The sequence below is a fragment of the Phocoena sinus genome, chromosome 19 (assembly GCF_008692025.1).
Source record: "Phocoena sinus isolate mPhoSin1 chromosome 19, mPhoSin1.pri, whole genome shotgun sequence".
Classification (NCBI taxonomy): Eukaryota; Metazoa; Chordata; class Mammalia; order Artiodactyla; family Phocoenidae; genus Phocoena; species Phocoena sinus.
Window position 1 is genome coordinate 40865746 of NC_045781.1, and position 27856 is coordinate 40893601.

The window sequence follows — 27856 nt, forward strand, 5'->3', positions numbered from 1 at the left end:
TAACTCAGTTTCGTTTCTTTTTATGGCTAAGTAATATTCCATTGTATATATGTGCCACATCTTCTTTATCCATTCATCTGTCGATGGTCACTTAGGTTGCTTCCATGTCCTGGCTATTGTAAATAGAATGATGCAGTTTAATTTAAAATGAAACTAACTTGTTTACTTGTCAGGAAATTAATCTTTAATAAAGTTAACATAGTGTATAGTGAGTACTTAATCAGATTATTTTTCTTATCCAAATTAGGAAAATTGTTTAATTAAAGTCAATAACTTTTATTGGAGTTCTCTAATGAAAATACACATTTTCAGGCCTAGGATTCAAAGAGACTTGCAGGTCTTAACTTTCTGAATTTTGTTTTAGATGGTTTAACATAGTATAGAGTCTCCATATCTTTTAGAATAATGTTTAGGTTATAGAACAAATAATTTTAAAAGAATTTAGTTTAATGTTGACATTTATCCAAAAAATGCTAGACACCAATATGCTCTTAAATTGCCTAATTTAGTGACATTTTGCATATTTGTTCTGTTGCTAATTGCAAAAATTGATTTTTTTGTAGTTCTTTGTAGTTTACAAAATGTTTTCTCAGAGTTTATATTTAATATTTGCTAAAGTTTTTTGAAAAGGGCAAGGCAAGTACATTGTACAGATGATTTAATATTACACTTAATGTAATTGGTAGAGATCTTAAACCCAGGTCTTTTGACTCTGCTGTTCCACTTTCATTGTACCATGTTGCCTCTTATAGTTATCTTATAATTTCATGTGCTTTTCATTTTATAAAGTACTTTCACATTATCTCTTTTAATTCTCTGAATAAGCCTTTTTAGAAATCCTGGTGTTTGATTTAAAGACAAGTGCTGTTTCTACAACGTTTGGAGCTCCTGATAAAAATCTTGGACCTTGTTTACCATCATTTTAGTTTAAGCTCTTTTAGATTAATTGTGGTAGGCTAACTACTATGACTAATAATCTCTAGTTCTTGTTGGTTTGCGACAGAAAAGTTTATTTTCTTTTGTATTGTCACTCTTGAATACAAGGTCTATTTTTTGATACAATCATGTTCAGCACACAGCCTCCATGGTCCCTGGGAAAAGGGAAGAAAGTATAGGAAAGGCACATAAGATACATGAACCTGGAAATTACTACCAATTATTACTACTCACTGTCCAGTAGTAATCACTTGCAAATGAGTGGCCCTACTCATTTGCAAGAGGACTAGGAAAGGTATACACTATACAGTTCTATACGTAAATCTTTGGTGGTCAGCTTGTCTTCTCGTCCACATTTGCTATACGGTGTTGGTCTTTAAGTACATTCAGGAGTCAATACTAGTAGCTCAATGACTGGTATGGGCTCTGCAGTCATACTGCTTGGGTTTGAATCCTGAGCTGTACTGTATCTTTGGCCAAGCAGTTTAACTTTTCTAGACCTTTTATTGAATCATTCATTGCTTAGTTTATTCATTCACCTATCCTTTCACTCATTCAATAAATATTTTTTGATTGCTCACTACATTATAGGCAATATTGTAGATGCTGGGGATCCAGAGATAAATAAGACAGAAAAGGTCCCTGCCCTTATGGGTCTTTCTTGCATTATACTGAGCAGAGACAATAAGCAAATAAACAAAATAATATTAGAATGTATTAAGGGCTATATTGGAAATTAGAATACGATGTGATAGAAGTTAATTATGGAGGGAACTACCTCCAATTCCTTTTTTGTAGAATGAGAATAATATCACCTACCTAAGAGCTGATGTGGGGATGAAATGAAACATTGCATGTAAAGAACATAGTAAATGTTCAGTAAATATTATTTGCTATTATTACTTAGGCTTCTTTTAGCAGCTTGATCAATGTTCTGTGAACCCTGATGGAGAAAATGCAGCAGAATAAGATATCTACATTGGCATCTTAGAATTCATCTGGGTTGATTGCTGTCATTTTAAAGAGCTGTGTTAGCATTCCATTGGCCAGTGTTGTATCAAAATGAAAAGAGAAAGAGCACTTAAGCACAAGTTCTAGAAATCTTTCTGATACTCCCCAAAGGAGGATTTCAGATGTTCTCAATATAATTATATGGTGAGAGCCAAGAAGTTTCTGAAGTATATATTTCTTGAAATTTTAAAAACTCAAACTACGAAGCTGTTGAAAAATACCACCTACTTTCTAGCCAACTAATAAACTAACTTTTACTTTTATTCAAAGTAAATAATCTTATTCATTAATATGGTCTGCAAATATGTAATACACTCAGGGTAGTTTGTTACTGTAGCTGGGGATTCAAGAGGGGGAGTGGAATCAGACATGTTTCCTACTCTCATGAAATTTCTAGTTCAGTGAAGTTTGCAAACAAGATAATAACAAAAGTATGATAAAGCCTTAATGGGGGAAATTCAGATCTCTCTGACAGCAAATAGGGACCTAAAACCCAGATGAAGGGGTTGAATCAGGCACTGCTTATTTGAGTGAAGTTCCTAGCTAATTAATAAACATTAGCCAGGGAAAAGCTAAATACTAAGGAAGTGAAAGTATTAAGCAGAGGAAAGGGTTTAGAGCTACACTGTCCAATTCAGCAGCCACTAACCACATTTAAATTTAAAGCAACTAAAATTTAAAATTCAGTTCTTCACTTGCATTAACAACACTTCAAGGCTTGGTAGCCAATGTGGGTAATGGTTACATTGCCTTTTTTTTTTTGCGGTACGCGGGCCTCTCACTGTTGTGGCCTCTCCCGTTGCGGAGCACAGGCTCCGGACGCGCAGGCTCAGCAGCCACGGCTCACGGGCCCAGCCACTCCGCAGCATGTGGGATCTTCCCGGACCGGGGCACGAACCCGTGTCTCCTGCATCGGCAGGCAGACTCTCAACCACTGTGCCACCAGGGAAGCCCTACATTGCCTTTTGAACAAATGATGCTGTAGCAATTGGACATCCATAGACAAGAAAATAAACTTTAACCTAAACTTCACACCTTACACAACAATTGATATGACATGGATCATGGGGTTTTTTTTACAATTCAGATATAGAATATTTTCATCATTGCAGAGAGTTCTGTTGAGCAGTGTTGATTTAGAAGGCTCTGAGACCAAAGGAAATATGGCATGTTAATGAATTACAAGAAATATGCAACAGTAGAATTTGATTTCATTTGTCCAAAAAGTATTAGTATTTTAGGAATTATCAGAAACATTTTATTCTCATTTTTCAAAATGTGAAAATCATTTGAAATTACATCCATTTTTAATTTAGCATAGGTAATGGCAACTGTATTTAAATAAAAAATATACTGCTTATAGACCAAGATGAATATTCTTTAAGAACTTTTACATTGTCTTTTTTTTTTTTTTTGCGGTTCGCGGGCCTCTCACTGTTGTGGCCTGTCCCGTTGCGAAGCACAGGCTCCGGACGCGCAGGCTCAGCGGCCATGGCTCAAGGGCCTAGCCGCTCCACAGCATGTGGGATCTTCCTGGACCGGGGTACGAACCTGTGTCCCCTGCATCGGCAGGCGGGCTCTCAACCACTGCGCCACCAGGGAAGCCCTACGTTGTCTTTTTAACGAATGGTGCTGTAGCAGTTGGACATCTTTAAGCAAATAAAACCACCTTAACCTAAACCTCACATCTTATACAAAAATTAATTCAAAATGGATTGTGAAATTAAATGTGAATTGTAAAACCATAAAACTTTTAGAAGAAAGCATAGGAGAAAATCTTCAGGACCTCAAGCTATGAGAAAAGTTCTCGGGCATGATATCAAAAGCATGATACTAGAAGAAAAAATAGATAAATTGGACTTCATCAAAATTAAAAACTTTAGCTCTGTGAAAGATCCTATTAAGAGGATGGAGGACTTCCCTGGTGGTCCAGTCGTTGGGACTCCGCACTCCCAATGCAGGGGGTACTGGTTCAATCCCTGCTTGAGGAACTAAGATTCCACATGCTGCACAGCATAGCAAAAAAAATATAAAAGGATGGCAAAGACAGGCTATAGACAGGGAGAAAACATTTGCAAACCACATATCCGACAAAGATCTTGTATCTAGAATAGGTAAAGAACTTTGAAAACTCAGCAGTAAAAAAGCAATTCAGGGGGCTTCCCTGGTGGCGCAGTGGTTGGGAGTCTGCCTGCCAGTGCAGGGGACACGGGTTTGAGCCCTGGTCCGGGAAGATCCCACATGCCGCAGAGCAACTGGGCCCGTGACCCACAACTACTGAGCCTGTGCTCTAGAGCAACAAGAGAAGCCACCACAATGAGAAGCCTACGCACGGCAACGAAGAGTAGCCCCCTCTCTCCGCAACTAGAGAAAGCCCGTGCACAGCAACAAAGACCCAGTGCAGCCAAAAATAAATAAATAAATAAAATAAAATTTAAAAAAAAGCAATTCAGTTATAAATGGGCACAAGACATGAACAGACATTTTGCCAAGGAGGAGATAAGATGGCAAATAAGCATGTGAAAAGATTTTCCACATTATTAGCCATTAGAAAAATGCAAATTAAAACCACAATGAGATATCACTATATGCCTTATAGAACAGTTAAATAAAAAAATAGTGATAGGGCTTCCCTGGTGGCGCAGTGGTTGAGAGTCCGCCTGCTGATGCAGGGGACATGGGTTCGTGCCCTGGTCTGGGAAGATCCCACATGCCGCGGAGCGGCTGGGCCCGTGAGCCGTGGCCACTGAGCCTGTGTGTCGGAGCCTGTGCTCCGCAATGGGAGCGGCCACAACAGTGAGAGGCCCATGTACAGGAAAAAAAAAATAGTGATAATACTAAATGCTGGCAAGGATGCCAAGAAACTTTATCCCACCTAAACTGCTGTTACGAATGTAAAATGGTACAGCCACTCCGCAAGATAGTTTGTCAGGTTCTTAAAAAACTAAACTTGCATTTACCACATGACCCAGGAATCACATTTGGCATTTATCACAGAAAAATAAAAACTTGTTCACACAATAACCTTTAAGGTTCATAGTAGTGTCATTTTTCTTAGTCAAAAATTAGAAACAAACCAAATGGAAGAAGAGCTAAACAAACTGGTATATCCATACAATGCACTAGCTACCATTCAGCAATAAAAAGGAACAAACTGTTGATACACACAAGTTGGAAGGTTCTCCATGGAACTATGCTGAGTGGAAAAAAAGGCAATCTCAAATGGTTACATACTGTGATTCCATTTATATATATAACATTCTCAAAATGGCAGAGCTACAGAGATGACACTAGATTAGCGGTTGCCAGGGAACAGGAACTGGTTGAAGACTGTGAATGTAAATGGGTAGCACAAGAGAGTTCCTTTGTGGTAATGGAAGAGTTCTGGATCATGACTGTTAATGGTGGTTACTTGAATCTACATATGGGATAAAATTACATACATACTTTATTATACAGTGATAAGTTTTATGAAGGAATAAATATTTTGAGTCTTATCCCAAAAGTTACTGAAAGTTAAAATGGAGATTGTAGTATTTTTTTCCATAACTAGACTTTGTATTTCATTATACGCCAAGATTCATTTCCAGGTGATGATTTTTTGTATGATGTTGTTATATGTATATTTTCAGTTTGAAGCAATTTATGGAAATTTAATTTTGTTTTTTTATTATCTCTACATTGTGTTGTCATGTGTCTAATATATTCAGATCCGCTCCCTCCAAGTAATGTAGCAGGACTGATAATAGAACTCCTCTTATTGAAGCTGCTTTAATCTGTCGTATACCTTCAGGCTTTAACCCTCCAGCTTTAGTTAAATTAAGCAGGCACAGACCTTTGCTATGGAAACGTACAGAAACATAACAAACAACTTAGCTTACTTTGTTCTACAAAGCAGAAGGTGACCTGAAGAGAAGTATCCTGATACTAGATGAAAGATTTTAGAGAATAGTGTTAACAGTAGCAATAATTTGTTGCGTATAACATTGGCAGCAAATGGGATGGGATGGAATGATAGTCTATTTATTTGATGTTCTTTTAAAGTCCTTGAGTTGCAAAGGAGAAGCCCTATTTTTCTTATGCTGTAGTATATATGCTTGGAGCAGATGTTGGCTGAAATACGTGTTATGAAATATATTCCCTTTGAAATCTTATCTGCCTGATTACCTTCCCCCATCACTGGCTTATTTTACTATCAAAGTATAAAGGACAGGTGGCTTATGTCTTTGCCAAGCTGGTATTAATATGAGTCATCTAATATGACTGGGATACTTTGGAATATAGTACTTACTGGTATGTTACGTGATATTTGGGTAACTTAATAGATAGCAATAAAATTTTTAGTTTGTATTTTCTATTTTAGATTTTACTACTTCATTTTAAACAGCTACTTTAGTGGTTATAATTCTTATTTAAATAATTCTGTTGACTAACCTCATGTTATTTTGTTCCACCAAATTGTACTCTCTCATTCCAAAATTCATTCATTCAGCAATGATTAAATGCCCATAACGTGATAGGTACTATACTAGGCTCTGGAGATAACAAGAATGACACTGTCCCCCTCACAGTACTTTGAGGCAAGTGGTAAAGTTGTTGGTACTTCTTCCTCCACTACAAGAACAGTTGGTTCCATAGAATAATTTGTTCAATGTAGGATTAAACATGAAAGAGCAACAATAAGTATAGCAGAAAGGATGATTAGCCATGAGTTCGGAGTAGTTCCTTAATCTTTCTTAGCTTCAGATTCTTCATCTGTAAACTGGAAAAAATGTCATGTACTCCGCAAGAGTTTTAGAATTACATAAACTAATTTAGTTAAAGTATATCCCCACTCTCTACTGTTACTTTTTCACCTCTGTGTCCAAATTTGGATGACTCTCATTCTACATTATCACTTACCCCATCTGCCTCCATACAAACCAAAAGGGAAAAGTGACTGAACCATATTTGTGTGCATATGCATACATACGCCCACACTGTTACTATTTCTTCTTTAGTTATTGATTTATTTAGGCTTTATTTTTTTTTTTACTGTAATCATGTTGGCATTTTATTTTTTATGGAATATTTTCCATTCAATTCAAGCTTTAACATTTATTAACTTGTTTATACCAAAATATGTAAAAAGAAATCACAACTAAAATATTGATAGATTTCTTAAATACACAAATATTTAAATATTTACAGAAAACTGCAATTTCCAGTTAAATATACTAGGTTAAACACATGTGTTTACCTTCATTAGACATTAAACAGTTACAACTTAAGCTTGTTGGTTGGAGAGAAAGAACCAATAATTAAGAAGCACAAATCATGTTATACTAAAGAACCTTGGAAAGGCTCAGGAGGTTGAGGCACTGGTGTCTCTGAAAGTGGGATGTGAGGTGAGGCCGAAAACAAATATTGTTGAAGGTCTACAAAAGAAGCAGTTAAACTTCCCAGATTTTTCTCCCTTATGTGGTATAATGAAGTGATAACCACTGGCTTACCTTGGGAGAATTCTGGAGATTTATTCTTTAGAGGGAATGAAATAGAAGTTCTAGGTTCTAGAATAACTGAAAGCAGGGCTTGAGGGTCTGTACAGAAAATGGGATGGTGATGAAAGGAGAGGTATAATGAAAGTCTGGGTACTGAATAGGGAGAGCTTTGACTCCTCTTAACTCCCAAAATGCTTGCAGTAGGTTTATGTTCCCTAGACAGGAGACTGGAGGATTTACTTTTAGGCAAACTGGTCCAAGATAAAATACCAGTGTGCCTCTTGACTTGCAAATCTTCTAAGGCTAGTGGTTCTCAACCCTATCAGACCCAACCCCACTCTTTTAAAATTTTAAACAAATATTTTATAATACTTTATTTACCTGAAATGGAAATTCAAGGACAATATAATCAGCCTACACATATAATTTTAGAAATACCAATATAATGCTTTTATATTAAGAGGAAATAAATTTAGAAAACGGTTATAAACAAATTATAACAAAAAGTTATATTTCAAAATGAAAAGGCTTGGTAATGACTATAGAGAAAACAATGAAATAATTAGATACTTGTACCTACAGCATCACTATATCACACTTGCACATAGGCAAGTGTGTTGATCAGCAACCTAAATTCCACCAGTGAGTGGCATTACTAACAATGACATGATTTTCTGAAATGATCAACTCTTGCTAAAGTTTACCTCGGGAATTCCCTGGTGGTCCAGTGGTTAAGACTGTGCTTGCAATGCAGGAGGTGCGGGTTCGATCCCTGGTCGGGGAGCTAAGATTCCACGTGCCGCGCAGCGCAGCCAAAATAAATAAATAAATAAAGTTTACCTCAGTTTACATGGCAGTTGCATTCATGAAAAATTCATGTGTGTTAAAACTGCGATTTGGGTGGTATTTATATATACTAAGGAGTTGGGTTCCAAGTTCGTAAACGTTTCTGTATACACGAATATATATGATGGGACATTCTGAAGTTCTGTGCAACATAGGCTAGTTCCTCTCTTTGAAGAACAATGATTATCTCGTGCATTGATAGGAGTTTGAATTTCTGGCCCCTTTCCATTAAATACCTATATGCACCTCACTCATCATGTTGCCATACTCATTCATTTATAAATTGACTGAGCCTGTTTTGGGGCAACAATGGCAGAGTAGTTAAGATAGAGAGTATACTGGCACTCTCATCATTTTACGCTGCTGCTCAGGGAGCTACAAATCACAGTGATGCAGTTAAAAGTCAGTAGTGTTTAAAGTGCTATGAGTACTGAAACTTTTACAGTGCATACTCATCATGTCATCATGATGTCATCATTCTACTCATCATGTCAAAACAAACAGAAAGAGGATTTCAGTCATCCTTTTAAAGCACAGTAGACTGTATTTTGTTATTGTGCAATAACGCTATGGCTGGGCTAAAAGAATATGTATTATATGGCCTCACGTTTCCATCTAGATGTCTCACTGTTACCTTGAATACCACATGACTAACATTGAAAACATTACCTTATCTTCTTCCAAACCTGTTCTAAATCAGTGACTTCTTCATTTCTTTATTTGCTAGTGATACCATCATTCTCTTGAGTACTGAAGCTCAGAACTTCTAATTTCTTTGTTCCCTTCTCTTTATTATTCTATACGTAGCCAGTTACAAAAAATCTCTTTAGGATCTCGTGAGAAAGACTTATTGCATTAATCCTCCTTCATTTCTATTTTCTATTTATGTTCTCACTTCTACCCTTGTTTAAACTTTGAGTACACATGATTTTAGTGCTTCAGCCTCTTAGCTGGTTTCCATGATTTCGTCTTTTCTCTCCTTCACAGAACCGTAATTGCTTTTTATCATGTGCTTCCCTATATCCTATATTATTATTATTAATAAATTTCTGCCTTTTAAGGTCTTCATTAATTCCTTAAAATTTAATACATGCCACTTTGTTCTTTTTTTTAGTGTCACCTATATAATACTACTGGCTGAAGCAGTGACATTTGATATAGATATTTCCATAATGGATCCTCAATAAAAAGAGGGAGGGGTGGAGTGGTGAACAAGACAAAGTTTCTGTATTTTGGGAACTTATGTGGTAATAAGGAAAACAGATATAAACAAATGTATAAAATACTTTTAAAATTAATTAATTAGTTTATTTATTTATTTTTGGCTCCATTGGGTCTTCATTGCTGCCTACAGGCTTTCTCTAGTTGTGGAGAACAGGGGCTACTGTTCGTTGCAGCACGCGGACTTCTCATTGCGGTGGCTTCTCTTGTTGTGGAGCACAGGCTCTAGGCATGCGGGCTTCAGTAGTTGTGGCATGCAGGCTCAGTACTTGTGGTTCGTGGGCTCTAGAACTCAGGCTGAGTAGTTGTGGCGCACGGGCTTAGTTGCTCCACGGCATGTGGGATCTTCCCGGACCAGGGCTCAAACCCGTGTCCCATGCATTGGCAGGCGGATTCTTAACCACTGTGCCACCAGGGAAGTCCCTAAAATACTTTTGATAGTGATAAATACTATGAAAAATAATAAAACAGGATAAAGGGATAGAAATGTGATGTTTTAGATAGGGTGGTTTTCTCTGAGAAGTTGACCTTTGAGTGTAGAGCTGAAGGAGTGAGGTAATATGAAAATCAGAGGGAAGAATATTCCAGAGGGACAAAATATTAAGTGTGAAGGTCCTGAGGTTAGGAATGAGCTTGAGTGGTTCATGCAATAAGGCCAAGGTGGCCAGAGCAGACTGTGGAAGGGAGAGAGTAGGAGAAGGTAAGGCAACAAGTTAGCCAGGGCCCAGATCACACAGGACTTGTAAATCATCGTAGGGAATTTGAATTTAGTTCTGAGTATGGAAGGAAGCCATTAGAGAGTTCTGAGCAGGGGTGTAAAGTTATCTGGTTAATATTACAAGTTTGTTCTGACTCTTGGACAGAGAATAGGCTATCTGGGAGCAAGAGTAAGAACAGGGAGAGCAGTTATAAGGCTCTTGCAATGGTCCAGGCTTTATTTGCTTCTCTATAAAGGCACAGGGCTGAAAATGATCCTGGGTAAATTATTTTATCTGATAATAGGCAAAAGACTTCATGTCCTTTCCTGGGTAGAGGAGGATAATCAATAAATTATGATGTTGCTTGGTTACAAACTCCACCGTAAAGCCAGGGATGAGCAAGCAGGAGGGAGTAAAGCAGTCACCTGAAGGACAACATAATCAAATAAAACTCCTACATATTTGAAACTCTGACTAGATTCCATACTTAGAATCTGGATGCAAACTAATAGCTAACATTTGTTAGGTACATGCCAGACACTGTACTAGGCACTCTATATTTGCTATCATGTGTCAGGATACTTTACAAAACCATAGTGCAGAAACAGAAGAGAATTTCTTTTAAGGTTATTAGGTAGCTCATAAAATCTCAGGTTTGGAAGCTATGTGGCCTGGAACAGTGTACAGCCACCCTACCCAGTTTTGCTCTAGTGAAAACATCACTGACACTGTGACTCACAACCCCAGCTTGTAGGGACAGTGCTTAGGACTGGGTGGGCATCAGAAACTCCACCACTACTGTCTTGAAGAGCTTGGCACTCCACTGTGCTTACCAAAAAATTGACTTTAGGCAGTCTATGTTATCATACTGCACCCTTGCTGGTTCAATGGAATAAAACAGCCATAAAGCACATCTTCCTCCCAGAGGCATTTGGGGCCAAAAGTAGGAGTGGGGATTGCTGAGCAAGATCTGTCTGAAATTTGTAAGATCTCCACCAAGTGCACGTAAGCCACCATCTCAAAGCAGAGGAATCTGACTAAAACTGCAGTAAAGCTGATACAGCTTAAGAACTGTGACCTGACCAAAAAAAAAAAAAAAAAATAGCATGCCTCTTTCTGAAGGTAAATACTTGCTACTTCAGTTCCTAGAGTTCTTCTATACAAAATGTCTAGTATATGTTAAACTATACATACACACATAAGAAAGTGTGAACCACAGCTAAGAGAAAACAATCAATAGGAGCTGGCCCAAAGATGGCCTAAATCTAACTCTGTGTCTGGGTTGGAGTTATCAGAAAGTTGGAGTTATCAGAAAGAGACTTTAACATAACAATGATGAAAATGCTAAATTATCTAGTAGAAAAGGTGGGCTAAATATGTGAAGAGATGAAGGAATTTCAGTAGAGACATGGAAAAAAATTTGTTTTAATCAAAAGGATAATGATAAGGACAAAGATACAAGAAGAGAAAACTACAGACTAATACCCATAAAGAATATAAGCACAAAAATCCTCAACAAAAAACTAGCAAACCAAATCCAACAGCACATTAAAAGGATTATACAGCATGACCAAGTGGGATTTACCTCAGAAATGCAGATGATTCAACATATGAAAATCAGTTGTTGTAATATGCCATACTAATAGAATGAAGGCATAAAAACCACATGATCATCTCAATTGACACAGAAAAGGCATTTGACAAAATTTAACAGCATATCATTTTAAAAAAAAAAACAGCAAACTAAGAAAAGTGGGAAAGTCCTTAACATGATCAAGGTCATTTATTAAAAGCCCACAGCTAATAACATCATACTTAATGGTAAAAGACTGAAAGCTTTTCCCCTAAGATCAGGAGCAAGACAAGGATGCTTGCTTTCGCCACTGCTATTCAACATTTGTGCTGGAAGTTCTAGCCAGAGCTGTTAGGCAATAAAAAGAAATAAAAGACATCCAAATTGGAAAGGAAGAGGTAAAGTTATCTCTATTAACAGATGACATGCTCACATACTTTAAAAATCCCAAATAATCCCCAAGAAAGCTGCTAGAGCTAATAAATGAGTTGACGAAGTTTCAGGGTAGGAGATCAACACATACTTACCGATTGTGTTTCTGTGTATCAGTGATCAACAACCCTAAGAGGACATTAAGAAAGCAGTTTTCATTTACAATAGCATCTAAAAGTATTAAATACTTAGGAATTAATTTAACCAAGGAGGTATAAGGACTTGTATGCTGAAAACTGTAAAATATTTCTGAAAGAAATAAAACTAAATGGAAATATATAAAGTGAAAATAAAATCCAAATATACATGAAACAAAAATAAATAGAAAGACATTCCATGTTCATGGAGAGGAGACTTAATTAACATTGTTAAGATATCAATACTGCCCAAAGCAGTCTACAGATTTAATGCAATACTTACCCAAATTCCAACAACCCTTTTTGCAGAATGGAAAAGCATATCCTCAAATTCATAATGGGGACTTCCCTGGTGGCGCAGTGGTTAAGAATCTGCCTACCAATGCAGGGAGCAGGGTTTGAGCCCTGGTCCAGGAAGATCCCACGTGCTGCAGAGCAACTAATCCCATGTGCCACAACTACTGAGCCCGTGTGCCACAACTACTGAAACCTGCACGCCTAGAGCCCATGCTCTGCAACAAGAGAAGCCACTGCAATGAGAAGCCTGCACATCACAACAAAGAGTAGCCACTGCTCGCCACAACTAGAGAAAGCCCGCGCACAGCAACGGAGACCCAACGCAGCCATGAGTAAATAAATAAATAAATAACTTTATTTTAAAAAATATTCATATGGAATTGCAAGGGGCTTCAAATAGCTGAAACAATCCTGAAAAAGAAGAGTAAAGTTGGAGGACCCCCTTTCCCTGACTTGTAACATACTACAAAGCTACAGTATTTTAAACAGTATGATACTGGCATAAAGACAGACCAGTGAAATAGAATAGAAAGCCCAGAAATAAGCCCTAACATATATGATCAATTCATTTTTGATAGGGTTCCAAAACCATTCAGTAGGAGAAATGACAGTCTTTTCAACAAATGGTGTTGGGAAAATTAGATATCCCCATGCAAAATAATGTAGTTGGATCCTTACCTTATATTATATACAAAAATTAACTAAATATGGATCAAAGACCTAAAACTATAAAATTCTTAGAAGAAAACATGAGAAAACTCTTCTCAACATTGGATTTGGTAATGGTTTCTTAAGTATGACACCTAAAGCACAGGCAACAAAACAAACAAAATAAATTAGATTCCATCAAAATTTTAAAACTTCTGTGCATCAAAGGACACAACCAAGAAAGTGAAAAGACAGCCTGCAGAATGGGAGATAATATTTGCAAATCACATAACTGCAAGGGATTAATATTCAGAATATATAAAGAAGTTGTACAACTCAGCATCAAAACTAATGTAAATGCACACCCATATGTACTCCCAAAGAATGTTGAATTTTTTTCCTTAAGCAGGCACTTAACTTGGTTGGAGTCAACCTGTCTCCCTGTGGTTGGTGGTAGCTCATAATCTTATTTCAGTTATTTTAGCCTTAGGCTGCTTGGATCTGTCCTGTTCTTGAATGGTTTACAGGTCAGCCAAAGGATTGGGCGGAGTCTCTATATATAAAAAATTTGGAGCTCCTCCTCTCTGGCTGTCTCTTTTCTGGGATTTGCCTCTTTCTTTCCAGAGGTTGTGACAGACTGTCTGTCCTTGGTTCTTCAAGCCCTTCAGACTGTAGATTTCTTTGGTGGTTTTAGTCTCATTGTAAGGCATGGACTGTGGCTTTCCCTCAGGTTAAAAGCCTTAAAAACAGGAAACACCTTTTGTTATTCTCTTCTTACATGTGTCAGTTTGTCTCCAGTATCTGCTTACTTTGGTGTTCTCTCCATCCTTTCAAGGTGGGTCCAGTGGGTGCTACTCAGCCATCAGACTGGACATAGGAGTCTCCCTAAGTGCTTTAGGCTCTGTTTCTTTTAACTGCCTCCTTTCTTGTGGTCGCTGTTTTTACCTCCAGCACCTGCTGGTCATCACCCTTATTAATCCTGTGTAGCCATCTTAACCTCAGCAGTAGTGAAGGGTACCAAAGAAAGTCAAGTAGCCTAGCTTGTTAAGTCAGTTGAAATATTAACTTGGAAACATGCAATAGGATTTTTCAGATCCTTTCTACTAAAAGTGTCACTGATTTTAGCAGCCCGTTAGAGGACCTTCCCACATACCCTGATCTTTAGGTCTGGTCTGGGTGGTTAATGTTGCCTGGAGCACAGAATCAACATTTCTTTTGTATTCTCCACAGCACTCTACCAAGGCTTTTCAAAATTTAGGTTGATCTATATTTTAATCCAGAAAAACTCCTTCATCCCTTTGTAATATATTGCAGCATTTTATAACTTTTAAAATATTTCTGTGATTTAGAGGGCTGTTCACTTATTACTTGTTTTTATTATTATCTTTTTTGAAATAACATTTTATGTATCAGTAGTATATGATACAAATGTAATAGACTTACCGTTGTAAGCTTATTGTAAAATGCATAGATAATGAATTGTATTTTTCTGTGTTTGCTCTTCCAAATTAGCTCCTGGGCTATAGTGAAAAGCCGATAAATCTACAGATGTTTATTGGAACAGCAGATGATCGATATTTACGGCCTCATGCATTTTACCAGGTGCATCGGATCACTGGGAAGACAGTTGCTACTGCAAGCCAAGAGATAATAATTGCCAGCACAAAGGTTCTGGAAATTCCACTTCTTCCTGAAAACAATATGTCAGCCAGGTATTTTGAAACATATCCCAAAATGGACTGTTCTTTCTTTTCCTAAAATAACTTTGAAGAAAAGTTTATTTATTTTTATAGTACAAAAATAAGTCATTGTTCTAAATTAACTGAATAACATTATGTAAATAATTATAGTATATTTGCTAAGGTTGGTACCACATTTCCATAAAGAAAATTCAATTCAGCAAAAGTTTATGACCATGTAGTACCAGCCAAACATCATGCTAGGTGATAGAGACAAAAGTATATGGACTTTTTTTTTTTATATGGACTTTTTTTTCAAGTAGCTCACAGTCTAATAGGGTAGACAGTAAGTAAACAATTGCAGTAAAATTATGATTGTTAAATTTCCTTGAGGAAAACTTCAACTCTACTTCCAGGTGTCCCATTTCACCCGTTTCCAAATAAAATGAGGTGGCCAAATTCTGAATGAGAATGCAGTAAAGTTTTGTTCAGGTGGATTAGTTAGGAATATATATAGTACCTGTAACAGAAACCTGAAATGCAGTGGCTTAAACAGCTAGAGGTTTAATTTTTTATTCCATAAAATAAATATACACATAGGCATCTTAGGGCTAGCACAGTGGTTCCATAAGTCATTGGGGCCCCAAACTCCTTCTGTTTTTTCTTCTCTGCTATTATTAGCATGTGGTTTCCATCCACAAGATTGCCTCATGATCCACAATAGCTACTGGAGCTCTAGCCATCATAACTGTAATCCTGGAAGGAATAGGAAGAACGGGTAAGAGGAAGGGTAAGAGAGAACTTCCATCTGAGTCAGACCTCTTTAAAGAGCTTTTCCCAGAAACTTATCCAACAGCTTTACTACATCTCATTGATCATCCTTGTATATAAGGAAGACCTGGGTATGTTTTTACCTGAGTGCATTGCCACTGCTAACAAGATGGGGGTCTGTTACTAAGAAAAACAGAAAAAAAGAATATTTAGTAGGCAACTATTATTCTGCCACAACCAGGTATGTGAAACTTACAGTGAAGTTTGTTAGAGAAATTGGTTCAAACTATAATATAGGTCTTTCTTAAGATGGCAATGATATCTGTCCCAGGTTATTGCAAGAATAGTCCTATTAAAATCAGATTTCAGTCTCGAGTTCTTCTCTTTTAAATTTATATTTAAATAACTTTTTAGGTAAACTGAATATACCCCTGAGGACATAGTAACTTATGACATAATTGTACTATTATAAAATAAGAATTGCCTCTTATCTACTTATCTCCAGAAAAGACAAGTTAATATTGATTTAAATAAAACCTTATCTTTGCCTGCTTTGTTCAAAGGAACAGTACTCGAGAACTCAACTCCACTAAGTCATTACATGGGCTACAATAGAGTTTTTTCATGGCAGAGGTAGACAGCTAGCTAATAATCTCCACTCTTAAATTTCTGTGTTCTGTAATAATTAAAAAAAGAACTTTGGATTCTCAGCCAATCCTTTGTTCAGGTACTTGAGCAAAACACTTAAGAAAAAATTGAAAAAAAAAAAAAGAAAGAAAAACATTGACTCCAGACATCCTATTTGACCAATCTTCAAATAAGGTGAGGTAGCCAGCCTCTAAATGAGGATGCAAGAAGGCTTCCTCTCTTTTACTCTAGGATCTTACTTTTTTAAAATTTTTGGCCTCGCCATGTGGCTTGTGGGATCTTAGTTCCCCGACCAGGGATCAAACCTGGGCCCTCGGCAGTGAAAGCACAGAGTCCTAACCACTGGACCACCAGGGAATTCCCTAGGATCGTACTTTTTCATCTAGCATCAAAAGCAATATGAATATACTATTATTCAGCTGCAGAGGGGAATTTGAAACTCAACTTTGAACTATCTTTTTCTAAGAACTCATAAAATTGATTCTTAGGTGACAGTTTGCAGACCATGTTTCCATTGATTCCTCTGGATAGTTCAAGCAGTAGACTTGAATCAAGTAAATAGAAATCGCCAGAAGCTTATAACTTAATGGACTGTTAAAAAGATTTTATCTCTTAAGTTGGTCATTATTACACACACATACACACAGTCTTTTCAGGTTAAAGGAAAAAAGTTGGTATTTGATGACACAGTAGATATTGCTTTACCAGACAAGGAGAGACCTACAAAAGCTTTATCATCTTTACTTTTTTTAAAAAATATTTATTTATTTATTTGGCTGCGCAAGGTCTTAGTTGTGGCATGCAGGATCTTTGTTGTGGCATGTGCGGCATGCAAACTCTTCGTTGAGGCAGTGGGACTCTTGGTTGTGGCATGTGGGATCTAGTTCCCTGACCAGGGATCAAACCTGGGCCCCCTGCATTGGGAGTGTGGAGTCTTAGCCACTGGACCACAAGGGAAGTCCCTATCATCTTTACTTTTTGCCTCAGCTTCCCAAAAGTTAATGATCAAGCTCAATTATAGTAATTCATAAAACCCTAGATTTGGGATATATTTATCTCCTCTTTCTTCTATTCAAAAATATTTTCTATTTCTTTCTTCTTGACCTTATTTGTATTTATGTTGTAAAATGCCTCATATCCTTTTAAAAAATAATGTATAAATCAATAAATTAAAGAAAACAGAGTACTTGAGTTTCTAAGACATTCTCTCAAGAACTTGGGAAAGCCTTACCTACAGAATAGTGTGAACAAATCAGAGCAGTAGGATCTGAACGTATCTTCCTCCTCCTTTTCACATGGAACAGAGGTGTAGTCAAGATTCATGTTCCCTTCTCCAACCAGAGCTGGCATATACTGCCTGCCTGGATCAGACCAGAAAGAACAAAGCTGTAAAAATACCATTATTACTAGTAGCAAGCAGCTTAGCCCCCTTACCCCACCCTGCTCTGCCATACACACACCTGAAGCTTCTCTGGCTATCTGTCCACTCTGAACTGTTAGATTGGGGAACAGGAATTCTATAGGAACCAAGGTTTGTGACAACAACATTGTGTGTGTCCAAGAAAGGGTTGAGTAAGGAGCAACTAGGAAGTTACCCAAATCTAAGAAAACTTTTCTAAGTACCTTAGATAACAGGGCAGCTAATGCTGAATGAGCCTGTTTTATCCAGGAACTAATTACTAGGATAAACTGTAGTGACTGAATGTAATATAGTTTCAGGTAGTGGTAGATTTAAAAATTGCAAATGATAAGACCGTTGTTCAAAATAATTTATGCACAATGAGTTGTAGGTATGTATTAAAAGGCTCTAGTGGGGACTTCCCTGGTGGTCCACGCTAGAAGCATATGACTCCACGCTTCCACTGCAAGGGTCATGGGTTCGATCCCTGGTCAGGGAACTAGGATCCTGCATGCCGCGTGGCATGGCCAAAAAAAAAAGAAAAAGGCTCTGTTTAAGGTGGGGAAAGATTGGTAGAAACTCTTCCTTGAGCTTTACTGGTTCTTGATAACCTAGCTTTGTAACATATATTATCCTTCAAAGTGACTTCTCTAGCCTCTGGGCAGTGAGCATTAGAGTTGGAACATGAGAGCATTAGAGTGGGTAGATAAAGTAAGAGGATGGATAATAAGGAATGCCATAAGAGAGAGTAAACTTTAACTAGAATGTTTGATTGTTCGTTACCTCTTGCTTTATTCTTCTAATATGTAAATAACAAAGATATGTTATAGGTACTGGTGTTTCCTACCATGATTGTGTGTTAAGCAGCTATACTTAGTAATAAATTTTGAAGATAATGAATGAAATTTTAGACCTTAAATGCCAAAACTTTAATCTTATATGTGCATTTCTTAGAAATGTAAGCCTGGGAATTCCCTGGTGTTCCAGTGGTTAGGACTCTGTGCTTTCACTGCCGAGGGCGTAGGTTCAATCCCTGGTCGGGGAACTAAGATCCTGCAAGCCTCGAGTGTGCCCCCCCACCAAAAAAAAAAAGAAAGAAAGAAATGAAAGCCTGATAGATTGTTTTTATTAATAAATGTATCATATAAAAGTTTAAATGTTATTAATGACTTATTTGTAGTCCTATAAGTTAATCTTTTCTGGCCTATATTTATAGAATTAGAGTCTTTTACCTTATATTTCACTCATCTAGTTCTGTAACACAAACTGCCCCCCAAATTTAGTGGCTTAAAGTAGTAACTCTTGTTTTTCATGCTTCTTTTGGTTGGTTGGACTCACCTGATCCACTCATGTGGTGTTGGCTGGGATCACTCATGCCCCTGAATTCGGCTGGGAGCTCAGCTGGGGTAGCTCAAGTAGAGGATTATATGGGCTTTTCTCTCCAGCATGCTAGTTGGACATTTTCATGGTGGCTCAGGGCTCCAAGAGAACAAAATTGGAAGTTACAGAGCTTCTTAAGTGCTAGGCTTGTAACTTACACAGCATCACTTGGCCACATTCTGTTTGTCAAGGCAAGTCATAAGGCTCACTCTCAAGGAGAGGGGACATAGTTACTCCACCTCTTAATTGGAGAAGTGGCATGTGAATACAAGAATGGGAGGAATTATTGTCAGCCCTCTTTACAGACAACATGCCACACTTAGTATTACATTTTTGTCGTACAAAAACATTTTTAATCCTAAAATTTAAATGGCAGAAAATAGCGATCATATCTTTCTTTTTTGACCTGATTTTAGATAGTGATAGTTCTTCCTGGCAGATTAACAATAACTGTTTTGCTGAGTTGTTTAGAACCACTAATTTCTAGTAAGCAAATAAAATTTGTATATTTTTTTCCCTAGTATTGACTGTGCAGGTATTTTGAAACTCCGCAATTCAGATATAGAACTTCGAAAAGGAGAAACTGATATTGGCAGAAAGAATACTAGAGTACGACTTGTGTTTCGTGTACACATCCCACAGCCCAATGGAAAAGTCCTTTCTCTGCAGACAGCTTCTATACCTGTTGAATGCTGTAAGTGAGCCTGTGATATTTTAAAGTTTTGTTTATAATAGGTTATTTTCTGTTTTGTTTATAATGTAATGTTTGGATAACAGTAAACTGAGGGGGCTTCCCTGGCGGCACAGTGGTTAAGAATCCACCTGCCAATGCAGGGGACACAGGTTCGAGCCCTGGTCCGGGAAGATCCCACATGCTGCGGAGCAACTAAGCCCGCTTGCCACTACTACTGAGCCTGCGCTCTACAGCCTGCGAGCCACAACTACTGAGCCTGTGTGCCACAACTACTGAAGCCGCACACCTAGAGCCCGTGCTCCGCAATGAGAAGTCACCGCAATGAGAAGCCCGTGCACCCCAATGAAGAGTGGCCCCCTCTCGCCACAACTAGAGAAAGCCCGTGCACGACAAAGACCCAATGCAGCCAAAACTAAATGATAATAAAATATTTTTAAAAAAATGTTTCCAAAAAAAAGTAAACTGAGGGCTTCCCTGGTGGTGCAGTGGTTAAGAATCCGCCTGCCAATGCAAGGGACACAGGTTCGAGCCCTGGTCCGGGAAGATCCCACATGCCGTGGAGCAACTAAGCCCGTGTGCCACAACTACTGAAGCTGCGCATCTAGAGCCCGTGCTTCGCAACAAGAGAAGCCACTGCAACCAAGAGTAGCCCCTGCTCGCTGCAACTGGAGAAAGCCTGCATGCAGCAACAAAGACACAACGCAGCCAAAAATGAAATTAAATAAAATTTTTTAAAAAGTAAACTGGGGCTTCCCTGGTGGCGCAGTGGTTGAGAGTCCGCCTGCCGATGCAGGGGACACGGGTTCGTGCCCCGGTCTGGGAAGATCCCACATGCCGCGGCGCGGCTGGGCCTGTGAGCCATGGCCGCTGAGCCTGCGTGTCCGGAGCCTGTGCTCTGCAACGGGAGAGACCACAACAGTGAGAGGCCCACGTACCACAAAAAAAAAAAAAAAAAAAAAAAAAAAACACAAAACAAAACAAAAGTAAATTGAAGCCCAGGGTCTGGATAGCTGGTGTGATTTTCTTATATGGAAATAAGCTACGTGTTTAGGTGGAGGAGTACTGATCTTGGAGTTAGAAAGTGGCTTCTCATTATAATTTGACCCTAGGTAGCCTGTGTGGCTATAGACATTCTCTTGACCATAGTTTTCTTACTCATAAATGAGGAAGGTGGGCTTGATGACACCTGAGGACCAAATTATGAAGCTATGATTCTGACATTAAGTGTCATTGATACTTGGTCATCTTTGTTTCATTAAAATGTTGGAAGATGCCTGTCTCTGCAAGCTGACACTTCAGCTGAATAGGGACTTACAGGATTTTGGTTTTTGTTTTTTTTACCGTAAATTTATGTACAACACCAGGTTGAGAAAGTGAATGCTTTTTCCCTGGTTTTTCAGAGCCAAGAAATGAGAAAAGGCCTAGAATCTGATATCTACTCAAGCCCTTGAGAACTGTGGACCTCTGGCAGGTTAGCTGATAGGACTGAAATATTGAGATTGCAATTTAGATTTTTAGAGCACAGACTTAGAAGTGTTCTAATTCCATGTCTTAATTTTGTGTAGGAGGAAACTGAGGCGCAAGTATCTCAAGTGCTCCTCCCAGGTTATTTGCTTGTTGGTGTGACAGAGCTGTGGCTAGAACACAGGTTTTCTTAGTACTCTTTTGATTATGTTATATCATTTTATTTCTATTAACCACATGCATTCTTAATTTGGGATCATACCTACTGTATTACTTTTCTGTGCCTCCTTTTGCTGTTCACTGGAGTAATACTTTATCATTTTCCAGTCGACTGTGGGAATCACTGAGCAAATCCATGGTAATAGAATCACTGCAGAAGTAATTTTTGTATTAATTTTTAATAGATAATACAGGTACATGGTACAAAATTCAAAAAGAGTAAAAGAGTATAGAGTGAAAAGTAAATTTTCAAGTTAGCTAGTTCCCTTTCTTAGAAACAGCTATCATTGCCACAATCTTTGTTACCCTGCCAGACAAATGCCCATTTAAGCACATATTTCTCTAATTTTTAGCAACATAATTTAAGTTCATAGAGTAGTTTGAGTTTTTGAGATGAATTTACTCTAAAATTATTGTTTTCTCTTTTAGTTTATTAAATTATTGTGTGATTATTGTTGAGAGTATAGAAAATGCAAAATGGTACAAAGAGTAGCATTAAAATCTTTTTTGTAATATCACTTCTCTGAGATAAATCACTATTAACCTTTTTTTTTTTTTCACTATTAACCTTTTTTTGGATTTTTTTTCCTTTTTTTTTTTTTGGTCTGTGTGTGTGTGCACGTGTGCACGCACACACAATATTTGGTAGTTATAGTGGGCGTTTTCTCATATAGTTAAATATTCTTCAAAAATGCTTTTGGCACATGCATAATATTTTATTATGGCTATGCCACTTGGTGAACACATTTTTGCTGTTACTTTGAATGAACTTGTGATAGCTAGTTTCCACTATAAATATCTAAAACTTGAATTAGTCTTACTCCGTAGGCTAGTCAGTGCTTGTTTTTATGCCCCTTCTTTGTGAGCCATTTAGAACATAAATAAGGACATAAGTGTTTTCTGAGATCTAGATTTGTGCTTGGTACTTTCTAAGTTGTAGTTCATCCTAAATCCCAGACCCATCTCCTATGAAGCATTCTCTTTGAATGGGGCTGGGATCCTAATTCATATACCTTTTGTGTCTTAGTATTAAATAGTTGGAAGAGAGGGAATTCCCTGGTGGTCCAGTGGTAAAGAATCCGCCTTGCAATGCAGGGGACGGGGGTTCAGTCCCTGGTCAGGGAACTAAGATTCCACATGCCGCAGGGCAACTAAACCTGCGTGCCACAACTACTGAGCCTGCACACCTCAACTAGAGCCCGTGTGTCACAAACTACAGAGCCCACGCGCCCTGGAGCCCACGCGCCACAACTAGAGAAGAGAAAACCGACACACCACAACTAGAGAGAAGCCCACGCATGGCAACGAAAGATCCTGCATGCCACGACTAAGACCCAACACAGCTAAAAGTAAATAAAATAAATAAATCTTCAAAAAAAGAAATAGTTGGAAGAGGCATAGTGAACTGGGACTGCATGCTTCATAAAGGCAGTCAAGTTGTTTAAATTTCTTTAAAATGTTGTTCTGGCCAAACAAAACACAGCTGACCCTCAAAGCCACCAATTTTCCACCCAAGTAGTAGGACTAAAAGTAGGTCTGTTTCCAAAATGTGAAGAAGAAAGTATAATCCACCCTTTTTGTTTGTTTTAATCCAGAGAGAAACCTAGTTATTGAGGCATTTGGCAGGAATAAACCCTTAGAGAACCTAAGCAGTCAAAAGAAGTATAATGTATAGCTTGAAACTCAAGCATTTTTTAAAAAGGAAAGAAAAGCCAGAAGTAGGATCTCCAGAAAATACAGCAACTTGAAATCAGTAGATATTAGAAAAAGGCAGCAACAAGGAAAAGTTAATAGTTTACATAATGACTTGTAGGCTTTAAGAAAAATTATGTTCCCATACCCTGGGAAGGAAGAGTATAGTGCACTAAGAAGTATTTATGTTCATTTTTCAAAATTCTGTATTGAAATGTGTACTTCATGTATACTTCAGTTATTTAGATGTCCAAAATGTAATCCTGATGCATCACTGATGATCTAGTTATTTTCTTGATGAAAGGGCTGCTTGGTGTTTGTCCTTTAGAAACTTGTCTTCTTTTAATTGTATGCAATATAATTATGCATCTTCGGATTTAATTTGCTTTTTATAATTATATTAAATTTACCAATTTTAACAGACAAGTTGTGGGGAAGAAATGTAATAAGACAAGCTAAAAAGAGAAAAGTGGATGAGGTGAATGTGTTGGAGTCAATATAAGTTGTAGGCATTAATTAATTTCTCTTTATTAGTTTCTCTATAGTTGTAGTCTAAGAAAATTATTTAAAATCACATGACTCTAATAAATCTATTTTGTTTTCTAAATAGCATAGCTGTTTTAGTGGATATTGTTACCATTGCCTTGCATTTTAAAAATCCAGAGCTGCTTCTTTTATAGCTAGACTTTGTCATTTACATATGAAAGAGTGTAAACTAATATTTTGTTTCTTCTCAACTCTTAAAAAAAAAAAACAGCCCAGCGGTCTGCTCAAGAACTTCCTCATATTGAGAAGTACAGTATCAACAGTTGTTCTGTAAATGGAGGTCATGAAATGATTGTTACTGGATCTAATTTTCTTCCAGAATCCAAAATCATCTTTCTTGAAAAAGGACAAGGTAAATAATATAAGATCTGAGTTGACTCAGACATAGAAAACAAACTTATGGTTACCAAACGGGATAGGAGGTGGGGAGGGATAAATAGGAGTTTGGGATAAGCAGATACAAGCTACTATATATACTATATATACTGTATAAACAACACGGTCCTAATGTAGAGCACAGGGAACTATATTCAGTATCTTGTAATAAGCTATAATGGAAAAGAATCCGAAAAAGAATAAATAAATATATATATATACACACAACTGAATCATTTTGCTGTACACCCGAAACTAACATAACGTTATAAATCAACTATACTTCAATAAATAAATAAATGGATAGATAGATAAATAAGATTTGAGTTGATTGAACTCAGACTAAGGGGCAAAAGGTTAAAGTGAATTATTCAGATGTTTCACTGACATTAATCACAAAATAGTTTTCTTAAAGCTATAGGCATCATTTACACAGATTTTACTGTAAACCAAACATTTATTAAATTTTCATATGAATATTAAGTTTTCATTGAGGATGTCTCAACAGTAAAAGAGGGCTTCCCTGGTGGCACAGTGGTTGAGAGGCCGCCTGCCAATGCAGGGGACACGGGTCCGTACCCCGGTCTGGGAGGATCCCACATGCTGCAGAGCGGCTGCGCCCGTGGGCCGTGGCCGCTGGGCCTGCGCGTCAGGAGCCTGTGCTCTGCAGTGGGAGAGGCCACAACAGTGACAGGCCCACGTACCGCAAAAAAAAACCCAGAAAACAAAAACAAAAGTAAAAGAATCCCCCAATATTTCTTCAAGAGAATTGAAAATATAAGTCACACAGAAATTTGGACACAAATGCTTTTAGCAGCATTAATCATAATAGCCAAAAAATGTAAACATCTCAAATACTTATCAACTGATAAATGGATAATCAAAATGTGATATATTCATACAATGGGATATTATTTAGCCATAAAAAAGAATAAAGTACTGATTAATGCTACAACATGGATGACCCTTAAAAACATTTTGCTAGGGACTTCGCTGGTGGTCCAGTGGTTAAGACTCCACACTCCCAATTGCAGGGGACCCAGGTTTGATCCCTGGTTAGGGAACTGGATCCCGCATGCTGCAACTAAGAGCCTGCATGCCACAACTAAAAGATCCTGCGTGCCTCAACTGAATATCCCACGTTGAGGCACGCTGCAACAAAGATCCCATGTGCTGCAACTAAGACCTGGTGCAGCCAAATAAATAAATCAATAAAATTTTTTAACTTATTAAAATTAATTTAAAAAATAAAAACATGAAAAATCTCAAACAACCTAACTTTACACCTCAAGGAACTAGAAGAAGTACAAATGAAGCCCAAAGTTAGTAGAAGGAAGGAAATAACAAAAATTACGGCAGAAATAAGTGAAATAGAGACTAAAAAGACGATAGAAAATATAAGTGAAACTAGGAGATGGTTCTTTGAAAAGAGAAACAAAGTTGACAGACTTCTAGCTAGACTCACCAAGAAAAAAAAGGACTCACGTCAAATCAGAAATGAAAGAGGAAATATTACAGCTGATACCACAGAAATACAAAGGGTCATAAGAGACCACTGTGAACAATCATATGCCAAAAAATTGGACAGCCTAGAAAAAAATGGATAGATTCCTAGAAACATACAACCTACCAAAGACTGAATCATGATGAAATAGAATATCTGAGCAGACCAAATACTAGTAGGGCGATTGAATCAGTAATCAAAACCTCCCAACAGACAAAATTCCAGGATCAGACAACTTCACTGATGAATTCTACCAAACATTCAAAGAAGAACTAATACCAAGCCTTCTAAATTTTTCCAAAAAAACAGGAGAGGAGGGAACTATCCAAACTCATTTTTTGAGGCCAGCGTTACCTTGACATCAAAACCATTAGAGGCCAATATACCTGATGAACATAGATGCAAAAATCTTCAACAAAATATTAGCAAGCCAAATTCAACAGTACTTTAACAGGATCATATACCATCATCAAGTGGGATTTATTCCAGAGATAGACGGATGGTTTAACATTCGCAAATCAGTCAGCGTGATACACCACATTATCATGATTAAAAAAAGCATTTGATAAAATTCATCATCCATTTATGATTAAAAAACTGTTGGAGGCTTTCCTGGTGGCGCAGTGGTTGGGAGTCCGCCTGCTGATGCAGGGGACGCGGGTTCGTGCCCCGGTCTGGGAGGATCCCACATGCCGCGGAGCGGCTGGGCCCGTGAGCCATGGCTGCTGAGCCTGCACGTTCGGAGCCAACAGGAGAGGCCACAACAGTGAGAGGCTCGCGTACCGCAAAAAAAAAAAAAAAAAAAAACTATTGGGCTTCCTTGGTGGCGCAGTCATTGAGAATCCTCCTGCCAATGCAGGGGACACGGGTTCAATCCCTGGTCCAGGAAGATGCCACATGCTGCGGAGCAACTAAGCCTTCATGCTGCAACTACTGAAGCCCACGAACCTAGAGCCCATGCTCCGCAACAAGAGAAGCCACCACAGTGAGAAGACAGTGCACCTCAACGAAGAGTAGCCCCTGCTCGCCTCAACTAGAGAAAGCCCACGTGCAGCAACGAAGACCCAACACACCAAAAATAAATAAATAAATGTATTAAAAAAAAAAACCTTAAAAAGCTGTCAACAAAGAGGTTGTAGAAGGCATGTACCTTAACATAATAGAGGCTATATGTGACCAGCCCATAGCTAATATCTTTTTTTTTTTTTTCATAGCTAATATCTTAATGGTGAAAAGCTGAAAGCTTTTCCTCTTAAGATCAGGAAGACAAGGATGCCCACTCTTGCCACTTTTATTCAACATAGTATAGGAAGTTCTAGCCAGAAAAGTTAGGCAAGAAAAAGAAATAAAAGGTATTCCAATTGGAAAGGAAGAAGTAAAACTGTCACTGTTTGCAGATGATGTGGTATTATATATAGGAAGCTGTAAATCTCTATCAAAAAAACTGTTAAAACTAATAAATTCAGTTAAGTTGCAGGATATAAAACAAATATACAAAAATATGTTGTATTTCTATATAATAATGTACTATCAGGAAGAGAAATTAAGAAAATATCATTTACAATTGCATCAAAAAGAATAAAATACCTAGGAATAAATTTAACCAAGAAGGTGAAAGACGTATGTATCAGAAACTACAAGACGTTAATGAAAGAAACTGAAGAAGACACAAATAAATGGAAAGATATTCTGTGCTCATGGATTGGAAGAATTAATATTGTGAAAATGTCCATATTACCCAAAGCAATCTACCGATTCAGTGCAATCCCTATCAAAGTTCCAATGGAATTTTTCACAGAAATAGAACAATCCTAAAATTTCTGTGGAACTGTAGAAGACCCCAAATAGCCAGAGTAATCTGGAGAAAGAAGAGCAAAGCTGGAGACATCACACTCCCTGATTTCAAACTATATTACAAAGCTATAGTAATTAAATTAGTATGGTATTGGCATCAAAACAGACATATAGATCAATGGAACAGAATAGAGAGCCCGGAAATAAACCTACATGTATATAGTCAATTAATATAAAACAAAGGAGCCAAGAATACACGATGGGGAAAGAACAAGTTTCTTCAATAAGTGGTATTGGGAAAATTAGCCACATGCAAAAGAATGAAAGTGGGCCACTCTCTTAAACCATACACAAAAATTAACTCAAAATGGATTGAAGGCTTGAGTGTAAAACCTGAAACCGTAAAACTAGA

The 27856-nt window shown here is 37.6% G+C and overlaps 1 protein-coding gene across 6 annotated transcripts in view; it reads left to right on the forward strand.

The window, feature by feature from the left end:
• The window catches only part of NFATC3 (nuclear factor of activated T cells 3), a 129824-nt gene that overhangs the window by 63051 nt on the left and 38917 nt on the right, over positions 1 to 27856 (forward strand). For 4 of the 6 annotated variants that reach the window (XR_004347023.1, XR_004347024.1, XM_032613967.1 and 1 more), the window contains exons 4-6: positions 14792 to 14991; positions 19678 to 19850; positions 23983 to 24123. Coding sequence is in view for 4 of the 6 variants with exons in the window: in XM_032613967.1 (XP_032469858.1) it covers positions 14792 to 14991; positions 19678 to 19850; positions 23983 to 24123 (514 nt within the window). In the remaining 2 variants the exon portion in view is untranslated. The remainder of the gene's footprint in view (positions 1 to 14791; positions 14992 to 19677; positions 19851 to 23982; positions 24124 to 27856) is intronic. The other 2 variants (XM_032613968.1, XM_032613969.1) reach the window with 2 other exon arrangements.